The 20,289-nt window shown below is 58.6% G+C and overlaps 1 protein-coding gene across 1 annotated transcript in view; it reads right to left on the bottom strand.

Annotated features, from left to right (window-relative positions):
• The window catches only part of LOC120228318 (c-Maf inducing protein), a 228,755-nt gene that overhangs the window by 16,558 nt on the left and 191,908 nt on the right, over nucleotides 1-20,289 (bottom strand). Inside the window, exons 8-11 of the mRNA XM_039226626.1 lie at nucleotides 15,668-15,771; nucleotides 14,073-14,177; nucleotides 8,517-8,870; nucleotides 310-375 (exon numbers count right to left, since the gene is read on the bottom strand). Coding sequence (XP_039082557.1) covers nucleotides 310-375; nucleotides 8,517-8,870; nucleotides 14,073-14,177; nucleotides 15,668-15,771 — 629 coding nt within the window. The remainder of the gene's footprint in view (nucleotides 1-309; nucleotides 376-8,516; nucleotides 8,871-14,072; nucleotides 14,178-15,667; nucleotides 15,772-20,289) is intronic.

Here is a 20,289-nt window from a genome sequence, read left to right as displayed (position 1 = left end):
AGAGCAATTCCACGTGCATTATCTGCCGTTTTCGCTGCGGCCACTGGAGAGAGCACAGGTGGCGTCCCTACCCCCACCTGAAGCCGAATAGAGATCGCTAACTTGCCTGCACGGACGCATGGTGGGGAGGGCTCAGTGAGTCCTCGTATGGGTGCCCTGAGGGAGCCTCCCTGGGTTTCGGGGTGGGGATCGGGGTGCCTCCCCAGGGGTCCCACAGCTGAGGACCAGCCTCTCCCCCCCGCCACTACCACCCGCGGTGTTCCCAGGGTGACTTGTACAGCCGAGGTCAGAGGCGGGTGGGGGACTCACTCTTTGGGGAATGGAATGGGTTGAAGCAAGCTGGCCAGAGATGGTCTCCAGTCGTCATAGTCCGACCTAGAGAGAGAAGGGGCAACCGTCAGGCTGGGACCCTGTGTGGTCACACGTGGCCCAGGATGGGGCGAGGGTCTGGCAGGGGCTCGCCGACCCTGCTCCAGCCGCCACCGGCCTCCAGGGAGCTGGGAAGACGAGCGGCTGCCGTGTGCCGGCCTGATAGACAGAACCGTCCAGAGACTTCCTCCTGGCCCCCTGGGCCTTCATCCCTCCTCACCTCTGCACCCAGGTTACAAGGTCACTGTTCCTTCCCCCCTTTGAATCATCGGGCGGAAATCCTGACCCAGCATCTTAGAGCGTGTCTGGGTTTGGAGACACAGGTGCGGTGAGGGAACGATGGGGCCGCCGGGAGACCGGGACACACACACACACACAGAGACAAGACCCTGTGAGGACACGGGAAGAAGTGACTGCAAGCGCAGCAGAGCGGCCTCGGACAAAACCAATCCCACACCATCAGCTCAGAGTTCCGGCCTCCAGAACCGGGAGAAAACAGGTTTGTGTTGTGGACGCCACCCTTCTGTGTAATTCTGTCGGGGCCGCCCAGGCGGACGGGCCCGGGGGATTTATGAGGGGAATGCAGAGGCGTTCTCATCTTTGACCAGAACCCGGTGGGCAGATTTATAGACTGATTCACATAAAACATAAAAATGATACACTGTTCATGTGCGGTTTGGGGTGACCCTCCTGATTTATCTGACGCTTCCACTCTTCTGCCACATAACCGCGGTTTTCTTCTAAACAGTCCCTGTCCGCGGCGCCTGGGGGGCTCAGTCAGCTGAGCGTCTGACTTCAGCTCAGGTCGTGATCTCAGTGTTCCTGAGTTGGAGCCCTGCGTCAGGCTCTGCGTTGACACTGTGGAGCCTGCTTGGGATTCGTTCTGTCTCCTCCTCTCCAGCCCTCCCCTGCTCGCACTCTCTCTCTCTCAAAATAAATAAATAAACTGAAAAAAAAAACACAAAAGTTCCCTGCTAACGACGGTAATGACAATGGTGATAATAACAGTAATGAAACAAATACCAGCAGCGGCGACCTTACTGGCACGTGGCGCACGCGCTCCGTTATGCCAAGAACTTCACCTGTTTACTCTTCACAGTGAACATCAGCCTCACTCAACCGATGAGGAACTCGTGGCTCCGAGAAGGTAGCTGTGCGGTAACGCTGCTGTGGGGGATGGGAGGTCAGGTCCAGGCTCCTGCCAGCTCTGACGGGTGGCGGCCGAGGCCTTGGGTGAGACTAGAGCCTGGAGACTGACTGTCCCCGAGCAGGGACACTGGCAGGAATGACCACGGCGGCTGCGATGTGCTGAGCGTGCATGGTAAGACCACGGGATCAGCCCAACGACCGCCACCCACCACGAGTCTGCATTCTAGGCAGGGAGCAGCTGAGCAGCAGGTGGGGTGGAGAGAGGTCCCCGGCACGGCCGCCCCCGCCCTCCAAATCAGAGGCACAGCCGGACCCTGGGAGCTAGCAGGGCCAGGAGCAGGGGAGGGAACGTGTGGGGCCCAGAGGCACCCCAGCCTGAGGACAGAGGGGCCTGACCAGGAACCAGAGCCTTCACATGTGTCCCGGCTAATGCTCATGGACACCCTGCGAGACCCGAATTACAACACCCCATTTTGCAGGAGGAAAACAAGGCCCAGAGATGCTTCGTCTTCGTACAAGTCACCAACTGGGAGTTTGGATTTGACCTCAGGTGCCTCTGGGGCTGTGACCTCTGTCCCTGCCCTGGGTCTCCCTATTTCTCTGGTTTGGGGGGACTTTGCCAGAGAGCAAACCCAGGGGTATCCAGTTCTTTCCGACTGTGCTAAGCTGGGCGGGCACCTCCGAGGTCCCAGTGCTTCACCCCTCACACAAGGACTGCTGTCCCCGCCCCAGAGGGACTGTCGGGGAGCCATGGTGCCTGCTCCCTGGGAAGGGCTGCGTCTTATCTCTGCACCTGCTGCGCTGGGCACCAGGCCAGGCGGATGGCTGGTGCCTGGAAGAGGGCTGTTGAGCTGTGGCCCCGGTACACACAGGAGACACGGCCAGGATGTGGGGTCCACTCCCAGGTGGAAGGGGACATTGCCAAGTGGAGCACGTGTCCCCAGCTGCAAGCTCGCGTGCGCTGCCTGACCTGGACCCTGGCAGGAGGGGGTGCTGGGCCTGGACCCCTGGCGCCTGGCAGTGCCCCCAGGAAGTGCTCGACGGCACCAGACCAGCCCGGGCAGAGGAAAGGACCCAGACCGGAGCCGTGGTCCTCCGGCCCTGGGACTTCTTTCCACTGAGTTCTCATTGTCATCTGGTGTTCCTCTGCTCCCCACCACCCTGGGGAGCCTCCTCGACATCTGTCCCTCATCATTCTCCCAATATACCGTGTATCTCTTTGTATGCTGTGTGTCTGTCTGCACTTTACCCCAAACCACAGTCCCTGTCTTCTCCTCCCCAGAGCCGGTCCTGCCCCCACCACCAACACCGTTTACAGGAGCCCTGGGCGCACGCTTGCCTGCCCTGCCTCCGCGCAAACAAACCAGGGATAAAGCCTTCAGGACCCAGCACACGGCCTGGAGGGCTCCGAGGAAAGACCCAACAGACACACAGAAAAGAATTCCCCGAAATGCCTGGTGGCCTGAGGTGAGTTCTAACAGCGTCATTCTGGAGGTTCTGCTGAGCACTCATGCGGCCACGCGCCGGGCACAGTCTTGCTCACGGATGCCTCGGGATGGGCGCTCGAGGATGACAGTGTCACACCTGCCCCGCAGGTGAGAGAGGGAGGCCCACCGGAGCTCACACGGCGAGCAGGCATGGGGCCGGGATTCACAGTGGGGTCCTTGGACTCCAGTGCCCAAGGCTGGGCGCAGGGAGCCCAGAGGCCCTTCAGACGCACATCAGGATGGGGAGACCCCTTCTGACCCCATACCTGTGTGCTGCTTTTAGGAGGGGCTCATTGTGTCTGGCTCGTCTTCTCTCTGAACCCTCCCCGCCTCCTCCCCCACCGGATTCATGACTTCCAGAAAATCTAAAATAGGAGCAAACACTGCAAGAGTGCATGTCGTGAGCCCAGGCGATTCCGAGTGCACATGGGTCAGCCGATGTGTCCCCAGACATGAGCTGGGCGCCCCTGCCATGCCCATTCTACAGATGAGAACCCTCGGTGAGGGGGAGCGCTGGCCCAAGGTCACACAGCTGGAGGAGCTGGGGCTTGAACCCAGGAGTCGGCTCCCACATCCGAGCAACACATCATCCTGTGTCCTGCTTCCATCTCTGCAGGAAGGCCACTTCCCTCCAGGGAAAGAGGCACGCGCTGGTTTTCCTTTTGCTTTAAAAAAAAATAAAATGTGTGCTATGTAGAAATGCCATTAAATAGAGAAAACTCTGAGATTTGAACTCGCTCATAATTAGCGGGTATCAAAGGCCACGGAGCTGGCGCTGTGCCGGGCATGAGGCACACGCTGGGCTTCAGGGCAGCAACACAGCCTGGCCCGGGGTCCCTCTGGACAGAAGGGGACGCTGACAAGCCTGTTCCGTGGAGCAGTGCGTGTCACTTGTGTCCCCAGGCCCACGGCTCACCTCCTGCCGGCTCCGCTGTGGCAGCTCACGCGGGGCTGAGAGTGGGGGCATGGGCATGAGGAGGGAGAGGGTGGCAGACTTCCTTCCTTGCCTTGGCCAGGGCCAGTTGCAAGTCTGCGGTGAGCTCCTGGCCCTGCTCCAAACGCCCAGGTCTACATGTTTGGGGCTGCACAGCAGGTGTGTCGTGAAAGGCTGGGTGCCCAGAAGATGGCCAGGCCGAAGGGCTGGGCTGCGGGCCCCCTGTGGCCAAAGCGCAGGGCCAGCCTGGCCTGGGATGGAAGGGGGAACAGCGGCCAGGCTCCGAGAGGCCTGACTGCCCAGACCCAGGAAGGAGACGGCCAGGCCTGCCTGCACTCGTGGAGGAAAGGGAGATGAGGCAGCTTAAGTGTCCTATAGGCCTCCGATGGGCCTCAGGTGTCAATCACCAAACATTTGGTCCTCACATTAATGGGGCCAGGCTGGCTCTAGAACTCCTCAGGCCTCCCAAAGAGGTGGGCCAGCCGCCGAAGGTCACCGAGCTCGTGGCGGGGAAGCTGGACTGTGCGCAGGAGGCCCAGGTCTCCGGCCTCACACCACGCTGTGCGGATGGTCTGAGGCCAGATGGCTGAGACCTTCCCTTCTCTTGCTGTGCTGGGGGTAGATGACACAGGGACTAGCCAGGCAGGTGAGGGGTGGACCTGGGACACGGGGTGAGTCCCAGGACCCGGGGCAGCTGCTCTGGCCTGGCGGAGATCTGATGTAGGCTCAGCGGAGCCCGAGGCTGACCTGCTGGCCACTGCTTGGGGCAGAGCTTGGCGGGGCCCCACACCCCTTCTCTCCAACGCACAGAGGTCTCTGCAGCACAGGGCGAACACCGCCCTCCCTGCAGAACAGACGCGCCAGCCTGGGCCCCGAGAAGCTGCAAGGCCCCAGCACACCGGCCTGGGGCAGGCAGGCCTGGCCCGGACAGAGGCACGCGTGACAGCGCAGACCCGAACCCCAGGTCTCTCGGGCCACGAGCCGGGATGGGGGCGCCAAACTCCAGGAGTGCTCTCGGACTGGGTCCTGGCCCCACCAGCGTACCCCGCCTCCCTTCCATCCCTCAGCCTGTTGGAAGCTATTTCAGCCATTCCTCATGTGACAGGGCTTGCAAGCCCCTAAATGATCCCGTCGCTGAGCCATAGCCTCTGGCTGGGGCAGCTCTGTCTCAGGAAGGGCCATCCTGGGCGATGTATGGCGTTTCCCACGTTCCCTTCCCAGCGCCTGCCTTCTACGTTCTGGCTACGCTGCCCAGTCATTAGGCCGACCCTGCGTCTGTCTGCATTTCCCTTAAAGGCTCTGAGGGACGAGGCATCTTCCGCTCACCTGAGGCCCAAGATGCCTCTTTCAGAATCTGGGTGTTTGAAAAAGAACAAGCAGCCAGATTTGAGCTGGTCCGAGAAGGATGGATGTGCCCACCTCTCGTTCATGACGTCTCCTTTTTTCCCTTCCTGGACGGAAGAGCGTCCCCTTGCCTGTGGCCTCCTGTGGGTCAGCTGCTGTCCACGCCCCAACCCACCAGGCTGGCAGCGTCACCGCTTTCAGTAGTTGGGGCTCCTCAGACCCAGAGGGACAGAGAGCTGGAGAGGAGTTGGGACCCCTGGCATTCAGCGTAGAGCCTGGCCTGGTGTGCGCGTACGGCAAGTGCTGGATAACACGCACAAATAAGCATGTGAATTGGACACAGCTGCCCAGCAGGTTAAGAGGGGGACTCCAAACTCCCGTGGACCCAAACCTGCTCGGTCTCGCTCCCAAGTGCACATTGTTTCCATCGTGCCACCTGGCCTGGGCCTCGACAGGGTGATGCTGGCCTGTGCTGGGAATAGTTTTCCTTTTTAAGGGTCTCCGGGGAACTTCTTGTGGTTTATGTTACTTTTCAAAGGTGTCAGATTCCAACAATGCACACGCCTTCCTCTGAGAATGCAACTAATCAGGGGCCGTGGGCCGGGCTGGTCCGCCCTCACTCTCTGGGAAGAGCAGTGCCCGCTCTGGTGGATGGGCCAGGCCGGGCCCCAGCTCTACGTATGGCTCCTGTGGCCCTGAGAACGTCCTGCTCAGAACCCTCATTCCACATTAGATCTACACTTCCCCTCTTGCACATAACTCTCACTGAGGAGTGTGCCGGTTGGGAAGAGCAGTGCACGTCACGACGCCCACTGAACAGACAAGAAAACCGAGGCCCAGAGGAGCCAAGAATGCTTCCCGCAGTGCACAGCATAGGTCAGATGGCCACACGTCCTCAGTTCTCAGACCACACACGCTTCTTGCGATCTGACTGTGCTGAATGCCTTGCCGGGGCCTTCTTCCCCTCAAAGTGCTGCTATTAAATCAGGATGCACCTCACTCCCCGTTATAGCCAGAAGCGCACTAACGCCCACTCGCCCAGTGGCCGCGCCTTCAAGGCGTGTTCCCCTGCTGGTGCCCAGAGAACGTCCGTCTTGCGCTCCTGCCCGGAGGCAGCTGAGGCTCAGACGGGACAAGTAACTCGTTCGACGCCACAAGCCCCTCCTGGCACCGGCGGCCCTGGACCCAGCAGTCCGGCTCTGAATCCTTCGGAGCTGCTGGGGTTTGCGTCCCAGCGCGTCTCAGGGCCTCGGTGGGCCCGCGACGTGAGCAGGCAGTAGGGTCAGCGGGGAGGTGGCCAGGAGGAGTCTCGCAGGTCCAAACTGTGTTCTGTGCTCTCCCCCCCAAGGTGAAAAAGGCTTCCAGAAACATAAGCCAGCTCCGTGGAGACCCCCGGGCAGTGGTCAGGACCGCCTCTGGGCTCCTGGTGGGCAGTGCCCGACACCTGACCCTCCCCCCTGTCCCTGCCACTGTGGGGCCACGCAGTGCGGGCGGGCAGGAGGCCTAGAAGCAGCCCAGGGAGAAGAGAAGCCGCATTTGTGAGCATGTTTGTGAAGAAGGGGAGAAACGTGCGTCGAATGCACGATAAAGCGCAAGCCCTTGATGCTTAATGAGACGTGGGAGTCAGGGACGGAGCTCCGGGTGTTTGCGAAAAACAGCCAGAGGGGTAAGGGGGCCGGGGTGGGCACGAGGCGTCCCTGGCCTGGTGGACCCTGCCTCGGCCACGGCCGACCTGTCCCCCGGAGGGCTGGCTGCCGCTCCTGGGAGCAAGCGGGGACTGCCCTCCGCCTCAGAGGAATGGACGCACCTTCTCAGCAACACCCTCCGAGCAGAATCCGGGATTTCCCTTGGGTGCGGGGAGTGGGAGGAGGTCGCTCACCGTGGTTGTGTCCTCAGCCAGCCTCTGCGGCTGGACACCGAGGCCAGAGCTGACCCTGGGGACCCCGGGAGGCCTCACCCTCCTGCCTCAGGGGCCAAAGCAAGACAGAGGAAGTGCCTTCAGCTGGCCTCTGCTGTACCCCGATTCTCAAGCCTCAAGAAGCCACTGCATAATGTGTGCCCAGGGGTGTGTGCGCGTGCATAGGTAGGTGTGCACATAGGTTCCACAGGCCTTGGTTTTTCAGCATGGGGGATGCCCCCTAGGCACCCCCATTCCAGTTCTCTAACTCCCCAGGCAACGAGAGGCTGCCCTGCACCATCCAGCTCGTGAGCACGCTCTGGGCCGCAACACACGCCCACGAGAGATGCCGGGCACGCCGGGCATACGCAGGGACTCACTGGAACCCCGACAGCACTGACCAGGCCTGGGAGCCAGGCGTCCCCCTGGATCGAGGGGACCCGGTGCCTGGTCGTTATATAGGCAGCACGCACTGGTCACGGGACCACAGTCATACCGTGATCCCTCTGAGAAGCCCGCAGGCCCCACCGGCTGTGCCTGGGAATGCGTCTGGGACTCAGCCTGAGAGCGGGGCCGAGCTCTGTCTGAAGAACAGGCCTTACAGGAGCCAGGTGGGGGCACCTACTGGCATCTCCAGACCAAGGAGGCCGCCCCCTTCGCCCGCGGAGGCAGGAAGCAGGTGCACACGGGACCGAGGCGGGTCTGGGTGGTTTGCCTGTGACTGGCAGAACCAGAAAGACCCTCGAGGGTCAAGTAACCCCTCCATTCTAGAGCCACACGACCATGGCTCAGGGAGCGGGAGGACTGGGCCCGACGTCCCCGGCTTGGAAGTGGCAATGGCCACAGCAGAACGGGCTCTCCTGTCTGCTTCCCGCCAGCCAGGCCCGCGCGGGGCAGATCCGCACGCCACACTCTGCCCCCGCCCACCAGGACTTGCCATGACATACACGCAGGCACACAAAGCATGCCCAGATCACAGAGCACAGAAACACAGGCACGGGCTGGCTCACGGGCGTGTCTGCGCGCACACACAGAAGCAGACACACTCCAACCTTTGTGCACAAATGTTCATACCCGCACACGTGCTCACAGACACTCAGATATGCATTTACACACAGGCGCTCAAAGCACACATATAGGCCACTACACAACAATCCACGTACATCGCACATCCACCTCTCGTACACAGACAGGCATACACACACACACACACACACACTCAGCATGCCTGTCTCGCGGGCCTTGATCTGGCAAATGCAGCCACCCCTGGCCACAAGGCCAAGGGCCCTCCCCCCCACCCCCCCAGCAGTGACGGGCACGCAGAGGGGACACTCACAGCAGCTTGAGGATTTCCACGTAGCAGCCGAGCGTGCGGTCGGCCTGGGGACCCAGTTCGATGCTCATGGTGCTGCAGGCAGGGCTGACCATGAGGCAGTCGATGAGGTTGGGCTCGCTGTCGTTGCCCGCGCTGGCCGTCAGCGCCGGCTTGGCAGTGCTGGTATGCTCCACCTCCACGTGGATCTCGCTCGAGGCCACGACCACCGACTTGAGCCGCGCCTCGGACAGCGTGGCTTCCTGAGACACCAGGTCTGGGCTGGGGTGCAGAAGGCGCAGAGGTAAGGTGGGCTTCCGGTCACAGGGCTGCTGGCAGCCATTCCGGATCTCCTTCAGGCTGGGGGAGTTGTCGCGGCTGCGGGGAGAGGCGGGGGTGGGGGGGTGAGCGAATGCGGCCCTGACGCATCACGCAAGCTGCGAGCCCCAGCCCCGCGCGCGCCCCAGGCTCCCCGACGCCACGTGCCACCTCCCCGGACCCCCGTGGCAGTGCTGCGGGCCTGTGCTGTCGTGTCCCGGCCCACGGGGAGGAAACAGGCTTAGTGTGTGGTTCGCTCAAGGTCTCATGACGTGGACGGGTGGAGACAGGGCCACGGGCCAGTGTCTGTGTCTGAAGCCCCCGCTGCAGGCCCTGCTCATGGGAGGCGCTCAACACGTACCGGATGAGCGAATGAGTAGATGTCAGCGTCTACGTGACACCACAAGGCCTTGGCCTTCACCTCGTTTGCAGGCCTCCTGTGAGAGCCACTAAGAGCCTGCACTTCTAGCTGCGTCTTGGAGCCCGGCTGCCCCCTCTCTCTGGGGGCAAGGCCAGGCCCCACCTCCCCAGCCCTGGCCCTGGCCCTGGCCAGGCGAGAAAGCTCAGCATGCATCTTCACCAGGGTCCCAAACCCCAGAATTCTAGTGTCCTGTAGTCTGTGGGTCCCTCCAATCCACAGCCTCAGCCCTGCCCTTGGCTGAACCTCCACCGGCCTGGGGGAATGGTGCTTGTTGGCAGGGATTCGCTGAGAAAGGGGCTCAATGGCATCACCGATGTCATATTTGTGTGGGAAATGCTGGGCCAAGCACAATGAAATTGGGCCTCCATACAGCAGAACTTGTCAGAGCCTTGAGGCTGATTAAAGCGCCTCCACACTGGGTGCTTCCAGACGTTACTGGGAGACTCATTAGAGTGAAGGCAATTCCAGCAATGGGCTTCCTTTGTTGGTGCCCCTGTGCTAAGTGCTACAATAGGCCACATTCTCAGGTATTTCTGAAAGGCCGGTATTACCACCTCTGAGTTCCAGGTGAGGAAAGATACTCTTAGAGGTCAAATGATCTATGCTTGATCCCACAGCTTGTAAGTGGAAGGGCTGGGATTTGAAGCCAGGTCTCTGACTACAAAGCCCTGGCTCCTCACCACCACGTGGCTTCCAAGATCCCATAGGATCCTGTGCAGATTGTCCTCCTCCAAAAAGTCTTCCCTGATTTCTCCTCCTTTCCACCTTCCCCCTTCTGCCCCTGAACCCGAGCTTTCCCACGGGGCCACTTGTGAACATCCTGAAGCCCAGTTAGATGAGAACCTCTGGGCTGGGGTCCAGACACCAGTAACTTCCCAAGCTCCCTATGTGTGCGGTCAAGGTTAAGTCTACTGCTCCAAGATACTCAGAGCGTGACGACATGATCACAAGCAGCCGCTCGTCCCTAAGCGCATGTGTCCCGTGCTTGCAGAGAGAGGCGCCCATTCCTTGTGCATGGCCCTGGGCTGAGCGCAGACCTCAGACCCTGTGCACCTGGAGGGCCTGAATTTATCCAGCATGTGCCACAACCAGGCCTGAGCCGGGCCCACCAAGGACGTTTGATAAATATACTTTAAACTTTACTAGGGAAGAGCAAAACCCATCAGCTAGAGTCCGAGAATTCAAGGGCTGATGGAAAATTGTGTGTGGTCTGGGGTGGGGGCGGGGGGTGCACAGGATGACTGTCTCCTGGGCTCAGAGCTAATTTGCTACCCAAATACTCAACACTCCATTTGCCTTTGTTTGCCTTTGCTGGGATTTAGAAGTGGATTTTCAAGGCTGTTTGGCTCAGATCGGGTGATTTTTCCGGCGAGCTACGCTAACCTGGGTCGAGTTGTCTGTTCTTTTGTGAGTACATCATGTACCCACTGAGAGCACTGTGGACAGGCCCCCAGGGCTTATCTTCCAGGGACTGACCACCGGGTGGGATGGACCTGCGCCCGGGAAAGTTCTCGCAGCCCCACAGGCCTGCGGCGATTTCCCGGACGAACGAACAGGAAACCACTCTGGGCTCCAGGGCGCTAGGCCGGTTTGAGCTGGGAGCTGGCACAGGCCTGTGCGGGACCCACCTGGCCCTCCCCAGGCCTCCACCCTGGGCCCCTGGTTGCGATCCGCCCAAGGTCAAGCTTGTTCCCTCCGGCCCATCCTCTGTGCAGCAGCCAGGGGGGCACTGGGAGACTGACGTGTCATCAAGTCCCTTCTCTACTTAAATCTTCTCGGCAAACCCAGGGTTCTCAGAATGACCCCTCCCCAATGGAAACACTGGGCCAGCTCCGCCAGGCAGTAGCGCCGGCCTTACCGGGAGGCTGTTAGGCCAGCAGAGTCTCAGGCCCCATCTGGGACCTGCTGAATCAGAATGTGCATTTTAACACGGCGCCCGGGAGCAGCTCGGCCTGGCCCTGCCATCCTCTCCAACTTCACCTTTGCTCCTCTTTTCCTCTCTGCTCGCCACACGGCTCCCCTCCCTTCCTCGCCGGCCGTGGCCTTTATCAAGGAGCGGATCACCTGTGGGCTCTGCAAAGAATGCAGATTCCTGGGCCGAACCTGGAAATGCTACGTCCAGGAGTCTGCATTTTCAGGAAGCAGCTGGGGATTCCAAAGCAGGCGTTTAAGGACCATGGATGGAAAAGGTGACTAACGCCAGTCCTATCTGCACCACCGAGCCTTTGCACATGCTGTTTTCTCTGCCTGGATCATCTTGTCCTGCCTCCTGCCTTACTGGCAGCTGGGAGCTCTCAACTTAAATGTCACCTCCCTGAGGGATTCCTCTCCACCCTGGCCACACACTTGACTTGCCTGCAAATTTTAAAATTAAAAAACAAGGAATAAACACCGCCAGGGCCATCCCAATAAAATCAGACTTATAGTGGATGGGGCCCAGGCACCGCTTTTCGTTCTTTTTAAAGTTATAACGACTGGAATGCTGGTAAACGTGCAACAATAACTTGCCAGGAAAAGGGGGCCCTGACTGCAGCACCTGCTGATGTCCCTGGTGTGAATATTCCCACCGTGACGGACTCCAAACCATCAAGGTGCCGCTGCAGACTATGGAGCTGGGAAGTGATGTGCTTCTGAACGCAGCGAGGCTCCAGCATGCCCTGGGGGTACCTTAAATACGGTCCAGTCAAGTACCTAAGTCTCAGGCGCAGGCCGGACACTAGATCGAAACGCCTCCACCTTGACACCACTGACATTTGAGGCCAGGCCATTTTCGGGGGCCGGGGAGAGCATGCTTAGCAGCACTGCTGACTGCTACTTGCTGGATACAACTCCTGCCCAAGTCACAATAGCCCCAAGTGTCTCCAGACCCTGCAGGACACCCCTGGGGCGTCAAATCGCTCCCCGTCTCCACCGGTTCTCAAACGGCTGACCTAGGTCAAGATGTGGAACACTTCCAGGAACCCAGAGGCTTCTCTCCTGCCTTCCACCTAAGTCCCCGCCGGAAGGAGGCCATTCTGGCCTCTGTTGCCATGGACTCCTGCCGATCCTTGAAGTTCCAGGAAAAAGAATTACACTGTGTGGATCTTTTGGGTCTGGTTTCTTTTGCTCAGTTTTGCATCTGTGAGACTCATTCAGTTTGTGAGCTCTCTGTAGCGCTCCTTTGCGTGAGCACACCCCAACCGTCCGGCCGTGCTCCTGCTGCAGGACTCTGGGGTGGACGCTGAGGCAGATTTCAGTTAGGAGCACTTACAAGCAACGCTGCCAGAATGTTCTGGTGTGTGCCCTCTGATGAATATACCGGAAGCTGTAAGGAGGTGGGTCACGGGGTATGTGTGTGCTTAGCTTATGTTCTCATTCTGTAAGCCTTTCCCAGTGACTGGGAAATGACTCAAGACTCGATAGTCCCCTTGGAATATCAGGGCCTAGGGCCCAGGGCGTTAAAAACAGCACCCCTCCCTTATGAGGTCCTGTCCTCAGAAAATATTTCCTTATGAGGTTTTTGTGGCCCCTTCCCCAGGGCCTCACAGTACCCTGTTCTACAAGCCTCATTTGTCCAGATTTTCAGTGTCTCAGAATGTTCCACTGTCTTCTCTTATGTGTGTATTTTGAGAGAAAGACAGAGACAGAGAGAGAGAGAGACAGGGAGAGAGAGAGAATCCAAAGCAGGCTGCACACTCAGTGTGGAGCCGATGCAGGGCTCGATTCCATGACTGCAAGATCATGACCTGAGCCGAACTCAAAGGTCAGACACTTAACCGACTGAGCCACCCAGGTGCCCCTTCACTGTCTTCTCTTTAAGGACTGAAATATATTCCTGCTTTGCCCCCAGCTCTAGCTAGGCTTTTTTTGGTCTTCTTGGAATTGTGCAGTGTATCACCTGAACAGCTGGACAGGGAAGCTACAGCAGATGCCACCTGGTCTTGCACATCATATCCTTTCCAAGGACCCGAGAGATCACTGCATAAAGTTCTATACACGCTAATGGCGTCTGCGTCACTCTGCATCCCAGGAGTGATTCCCAGTCAGGAAGGAATGGAAGCGGTAGGTAACCACCCCAGCACCATCATCTCCCAGGGGAATGAGACTACGTGCTCCACGCAGTCTCCTGGGAAGTCCCGGCGGGGAACGCACAGGCGTCTGCGGTGGTCATCATACTCCACCGGCCATCCTTGGGTCCCCTCCCCGAGTTCCTAGGGTTACGTCCCTAATAAGCTGCTCGCACCCAAACCCTAGAGGGTCCGAGGCCCTGTCATGCCTTCTCCGGTCCTTCTCAGTTTCCGTGTCTTCACAGCCTGCCTCCGTCCTGACTACGGCACGTCTCCCCCGGCAGCACCTGGAACTGTGTCTGACACACACAGGTGAGAAATACACGCAAACCACGGGCAGGACGAAATCCCGTGTTTACAAAGTGAGAGGGAGAGGACCCCCGCCAGCCCTGTGCATGCACATGCACACACTCCTATGCACACACTCACGTGCACGTGCACCTGTGTGCACACATTCTTTCTCTCACAAGCCCCAGTGAGTCACGTGGGCCAGGTGGTGAGAAATCTCCCGAATAAAACACTTGTTCCCAAAGCCAAGTCGACACAGCAGCCTTGCCATTGCCAATGTTGATTCACAGTGTTTGCTTTTCCAGTGACATCCCTAGGTTCTGGTGGCTTCTGGGCCGGGAGTTGGCGAGCACCTGGGGCTGGCCAACATGGGGCTGTGCCAGCGAACGCCACCCCGCGTCCCTGGCCGCCCTCCCTGGCGGCCCGGCCCCTCACTGTCCCCATCTGAGTGTGGTAGTGCACCCCTCCCCCCCAACCCCTGCAGGCTCTCCTGGGGCGGTGACTGACCTGTTGATGAACTCTTCATAGCAGGAGTAGATGGCAGCCAGGCACACGGCCACCAGGTTGGGCAGGACCCGGGGGTGGGGGCAGTGCCCCGTGGGGCCGTGCATGCTGGAAGAGAGCGGAGGGCAGGGTGAGCCGGTGGATGCAGGGGTGGTGCCCACGCAGGGAGGCGAGGGAGAGGTCGGGGTGCCCTGAGCCCTGTGCTGGGTCCTGGCTCTGCCATGTGCAGGCAGCAGAGGGCCAAGGTCTGGGCCATGGGCTCGAGGTCCAGGGGCCTGGGTTCAAGTCCAGCTAAGCAGCCTTGGAAAATTACTTAGACTTTCCATTCTCAATGTACTTAGCTATAAAATGGGGACACAGCCTCCTCTTCAAGGGATTACAATAAGGACCCAGTTTTCTAATTCATGGGAAGACTTGGTATATGGTAGGCCCATAGCCTCAGACAGTCTTGTTTATGCCTGGGGTTCTGGAAGAATAATTCATGAAACTGCAGTTTGCCCTCAAAAGTGGCCTGCTTGCTTTGAAAGAAAAATGATCGTGGTCACCCGAGCCCAGCATGGTGTTTGGGGCACATTTGCGAAGTTCTCCCTGAATGCCAGTTACTGTTATTATCATGGAGAGCTCCATGCCTCAGTTTTCTCATCTGCCAAACGGGGCTAATACCCCCTCCCAGGGCTCTTCGGGGTCTGGGAATAACATTCCTGGGAAATCACTGCGGCCGCTGAAGGTAAGAGAGGCCTAACCTGAAAAAATTTTACAAACCCTAACTGGTCCCTTGAAGGGACCCTGAAGCCACCAGGCCTTCACCGAAGGACACGTCATTTGGGTTCAGACATTCTGTGTGAACTCTAGGTGAGGCTATTTAGGAAATACAGTTTCAAAACCAGCTTCAACAGGCTCTTCTGATTTTCTTACAAATCGAGAGGAGGGAGGACAAAGATCACGGGCATTTCCATCACATCCACACAATTCCTGGCGCTCACGTGTACCGCCTCACGGAGTGTGCACCTTAACTGGGTGAAGTGCGTACTCTGGTTCTCATTTTACAGATGAGGAAACCAAGGCACAGGGAGAAGATTTAAAGATCCAAGAAAAAGCAACCCCACTCTTCCAAAACACTGGAAGTGAATAAGACCCATAACGTCTGGCTTCCTCTTGCCCAGGTTTGGGAGGTGGCTGCTCACGCCCCCTGTGATGGCTCCCCAGGGCCCCGCACTATCGTCTCCTGATGCACTCGGCACTTCTGGACTGAAGGTGGACCCATGGAAACAATCCTATTATTCAGGACCATTAGCATTTCCTGAAATGCTGCTGAGTGCCAGGTACTGTGCCAGGGGCTCCCTCACATATCACATCTTATTTAATTATACAACCACTCCTGTGGATAGCAGAGTAAACAGGACCAGAGAGGTACAGCAACCGGCTCAATGTCACACAGCTAGTAAGTGAAGGAGACGGTCACAGAAGATGGGATACTTGGGGCCTCTGAATGCCACCGGCTTCTCTCTGGGCATGTACGGAGCGGGTAGCTGTGAGGGGGCGGGGGGTCGGGGGGAAGGCTGGCAGGCAGGAAGGGGGGGTCCAGCTGGGAGACGCACCTCTGAATGAACTTCTTCACCACTTCCATCCCCGCGTTGAGCTCGTTCAAGGCAAGGATGTACTCCTGAGTAAACAGCCTCAGCCGTGGGCACTTCCCGAAGTCCTGCAGAGAGAGTGGAAGGGAGAGGCTGGGACACGCTGTGGGGCTGGGCGGGGGCGGCGCGGGCCCTGCGAGAAGGGCCATGGCGAGACACCAGCCAATTCCTCTTCCAAGCACGCGTTTTTCACTTCCAGAAACTGGCCTCTGACACTCTTGCTTCCGTCTTCTGACGGCTGCTGTGCAGGCGAGCAAAGGTCCTGACCCTGAAGGGTTCTCTGGGACTTGCGGTGAACTCCCTGGCACAGCCTCAGCCCACCCTGTGGAAGGGCAGGGGGCAGCGAGCCCCACGGATGTGCTGTCGGTAGCCCAGCTGGGGCTTCGCCTCTGCACACCTGTGAGGGGGCTGCAGGCGTCAGGCTGGGCCTCCCGCAACCCTTGGGGAGGCTGTGGACTCTTCCTCGGCAGCCCCCTCCTGCTTCCGGGCCCACTGCTCTCTGTGAGCTACGATCTGAGGCCACTGAGCACGGCCAAGTCAGGAGACAGCCAGCCTAGGCCATAGCTTTGGGAGGGGGGCTCTGGGACTTCCTGGGGCAGGGGGGAGGCAAAGGTAGCAGTGGACAGACGGAACTCCGCGTGTCCCCAGACACCGTCGATGAAAAGACACCTGTTCCTTCTCCTGAGCAAGAGGGTGGGAAGGAGGTCCAAGAACCAGACGTGGCCCCCTGGTGAAGACGATTCCCAGTCCCGGGCTCCTCTGACGGTCCCTCCTGCTCTAGGCTGACCCCAGCTGCCCACTGGGCTCCAGAAAGTACTTCAGGAGCATTTGGTGACCTTGCTGCTTTGGTCGTAGAAAAAGCGGCTCTCAAACGGCGCACGGAATCTAACAGGCAGATGAGAGAGATGGACAAGCTCGGAAGAGGCCGGCTGGACAGGTTATGGCGTGTGTGTGCGTGCACATGTGTGAGAGAGACGTGGGTGTGGGCGGACGTGTGTTGTGTATGACAGACACGGGGGGTGAGAGGAGGTGTGTTTGTGTGTGTGAAATGTGGGACACGGAAGGAGGTGTGTGTGAGATACGGGGTGTGGGAAGAGGTGTATTGTGAGACGTGGGGTGTGGGTGGAGGTGTGTGGGGTGTGGCCAGAAGCGTGTGAGAGATGAGTGTGGGAGGGGTGTGTGAGAGAGAGACGTGGGGTGTGGGTGGAGGTGTGAGGGTGTGGGAGGAGGGGTGCAGGTGTGTGTGTGTGTGTGTATGTGTGTGTGTGTGTGTGACGCGTGGATGATGTGTGTGAGGGTCGCGGCCCGGGACAGCAAGCGAGTGGGGGGAGGGGTGGCTGGCATGTGGCGGCGGGTCCTGTGAAGGGGGCGCAGGCAGGGGGGCGGGGAGGTGAATCGGCTCAAGGTCAGGAAAAGGCGCGGGGGTGACGTCTCCGTCCGGGGCCGGGCCTGAGCCCCAGCAACGCCGCGCAGCTGCCGCCTAGTTACAGGGTCCCTGAGCGAGGCCAGAGGCTCCTGCCTGCCCCGGAGAGCGGCACCACTGGCCACCCCGGCTGCTCGGCGTCCCCGACACGGAACACCAGTGGGGTGGGTGACAGAGTTCAGCTGAGGGCGGCGAGGCTCGCCTCCTCGGTGGCCGCTCGGGGACTGTCAGAGAACCCCGCCCCCATTCCCATGGTCACGGTCCCAGGCCTGGTGTGGGGGTTGGAGGGGACAGGGCTGCCGGCCGCAGCTTTGTTCATGGACTTCTAAACCGGTGGGCTGGATTTTGAAACGGGGGGAGGGGGGAAGGGGGCAAGGCAGCGTGGTGACGAGGGTGACCGGGAAGGCATCACAGGGAAGTCACATCTCCAAACTCCTCTGCCCTCCTCCTGTCCCCTCCCCCACCCCCAAAGTGGAACCCATTCAATAAAAGGTCAGTGGATCCGCATCCTAATCTCAAGGAAAATGGCGGAGACTTTCTTCACAGACCTAACCGATCCTGTGGGCCCTCCGGAAAGCTCTGAGTAGAACACGTCCCTCTCAGGCCCTCCCACCAGCGCCCACGAGGAAGCTTCTGGAGCTGCCTGCAGGCCTTCACTTGGAGTAAAGAGGCTGTGTTAGGGTCCTCAGGACAATGAGGGGACCCTCTGCTGCCATTTTCCTACCCGGATTGTGTCCTTACACAAGGAAGGAGCAGGAGCCACAGGGAAAGAGCCGAAGGAACATACACACATGTGTGCAAACACACACCCACACAAACACACACAGTCACACACACACACACAGGGCATCGGGTAGATGAGGCCCCTGGGTGAGGAGAAGACTGAAGCCTGACTGTGCTTCCAAACAGGAAAACGTTTAAAGTCCCCCGATGCCCTGGAAAAGGGTGACAGGAAAGCTGTGCGGCCTTGGGCGGCCACACCCCTCTCAGGTGGCACCGTCTCTGAGGGCTGTAACAACCGATCTCTATGCCCCCTTCCACTTCTGAGGGTTTAGGAGTCTAGGAAAACTGCTTCAACCCAAGCCTGCTAAAGGTAACTGCCCTTATCTTTGAAATTAAATTTCTGCATAGTCAAGGTCATTTTCTTGGAAATAGGGTCTGATGGCCTTTCGACATATGTGTGAGGAGCCTTTTACCTCTACGGAAAAGCCAAAAATGCTACTCTAGGAACGTGGTCTGGTCACTCAGTGGTCCACTAGGGACCACAGCCACATCTTCCAGCTTCCCTTGCCACAAGGACACTCCAGTGAGTGGCACGTGGGCACAGGGACCACGTTCATTCTTAAGGATAGAGTTTAACAGGTTTAGAACCTCTAGGAGAACATTCTAGAGGACTGCTTCCATTTGTATCTAATTTTTCTCTCAGCCCAGTGAGTAATACTCTAAGGCTCTTCTCAAGATTCAATTTACACATCCATGAAATGGGTGCACGATGTATTTACGGAAAGTGCACTCTGAGGATAAGGGAAGCCCTGAGGCCCCAGAACAGCTCTGTGGTGTATGGTTTTCTCCATTTCTCAAATGTTCAAATGCCTCCTTAATGGGGTGAAGAGAAGTCACTGCTCAGGCTACGCTGACAGACACGTGGCTGGTGGCAGGCTGGGCACACTCACTGACCAGTGACTAGACCACCATTTACTAGACCACGGCTAGTAAATCAGCTTGAGGGGGAGTAAAGGTCTGCCGTTCTTCCTCTGCCTGCGCTAGCCACAATCGCTGTTTGCCACACGCCTGTCCTTCTGCAGAAGGGACTGACCCCCTCTGTCCTGTCTACACTTCTCTTCTGACAGAGTTCAGAGCGTGTAATTAGTAGACACCAAGAGCAAAGTGTGCCCGCACAGCTTTACTGCACCCCCAGACGCCAGGGTCTCTTGGGGAGCTTGTTAAAAGTGAAGGGAGAGTTCATGCCCGAGGGTCCCTGCTCTCTGCCAGGCCACTCCAGATGCTGTAAGTTCTAGATTGGCGCCGGAGCTGTTCTGAACCTTATCCAGAAAATTATTACACGGTCAGCACTCTAAGCCTATAAAACGAACCGAATATAATGGAGATGTTGTACACTTAAGCTGTGGGAGGCTGCCTGAATTTTGACTTTTCCCTTGGAAGTCAGATGTCCCATAAGAACCCTTATTAAACATTTAGACTATCGATCACCATGGAATATACAAAAATGGCTATGTGCCCACCGAGGCACGGGCCCTGGGGGGTTGGCTGTCACCGACAAGTTGTGACAGAAAGGTCCTTCGCCAGTGAGACCCCAGCACCTCTGCTCTGGCTTCTGAAGGGGTACAGCCCTTGCCTCCCACCACGTGCATGGTGATTTTAAAGTTAACAGTCAGAAATCCTTTCCCCTCAGACGCCTGAAGTTAGAGAGAGCCCTGGAAACCGTAAGAGCCCCAGCCAGGGAAATCCATGCTCCCCACCTCCACCCTGGAGAAGCTGTTAGTCCTGGAGAAAGAACTGGATGGAGTATCTCTCTCTCCTGTGTTCAGAAAACTAGAAATGCGTTGATCTGAAATCAAAGAGGATCTCAGAAACAAGCCACAGCTCAATTATGGCATGTGACTGCTCCGGGCAGAGGATGGTAAACAGAACCCACATGGGGCACATGGGGCCGACACACGTCAACCGCCAGGGGCTGCCTGGAACGCTGTGTCGGGACTGACTCTGAAGCTACCTCTGCGGGAAGAGTGCTGTCATCGACTAATGATGTCTGCCACGGACGTGGGAGGAGGAACCACACATGTGCCCTACATTTCCATCCGGACTGGGTTTAGGGACACGGTGCGGAGACAGGAAGACTACTTCTGAATTGTACGACGCCCCTTTCCACAGTTGTTTCACATGCTTGACAGGGCAGGGGGCAGTGGTCAGGGGCACCCCGCAACTGGCTCAGTGCCCCCGCCTGTGCCACAGTACACAGAGGCCTCTGTGTCACCTGGGGACCGGAGTCCAGGTCGGGGGCTGGCTCAGGAGAGCATGCTGGAACACTGGGCCTCGCCTTCGGCTGCTCCCCAGCGCCTCTCACGAGCACTCACAGCTGCTCATCGCTCCCTGCGTGACCTCTGGAGCCTTTGTGGGTCCGGAGATCACGGGCTTTCGTCAG

The sequence above is a fragment of the Hyaena hyaena genome, unplaced genomic scaffold (assembly GCF_003009895.1).
Source record: "Hyaena hyaena isolate Hyena2069 unplaced genomic scaffold, ASM300989v1 scaffold_1, whole genome shotgun sequence".
Taxonomy (NCBI): Eukaryota; Metazoa; Chordata; class Mammalia; order Carnivora; family Hyaenidae; genus Hyaena; species Hyaena hyaena.
Note: the sequence above shows the minus strand (reverse complement) of the source record. Positions and strands in the feature narration are given on the sequence as shown.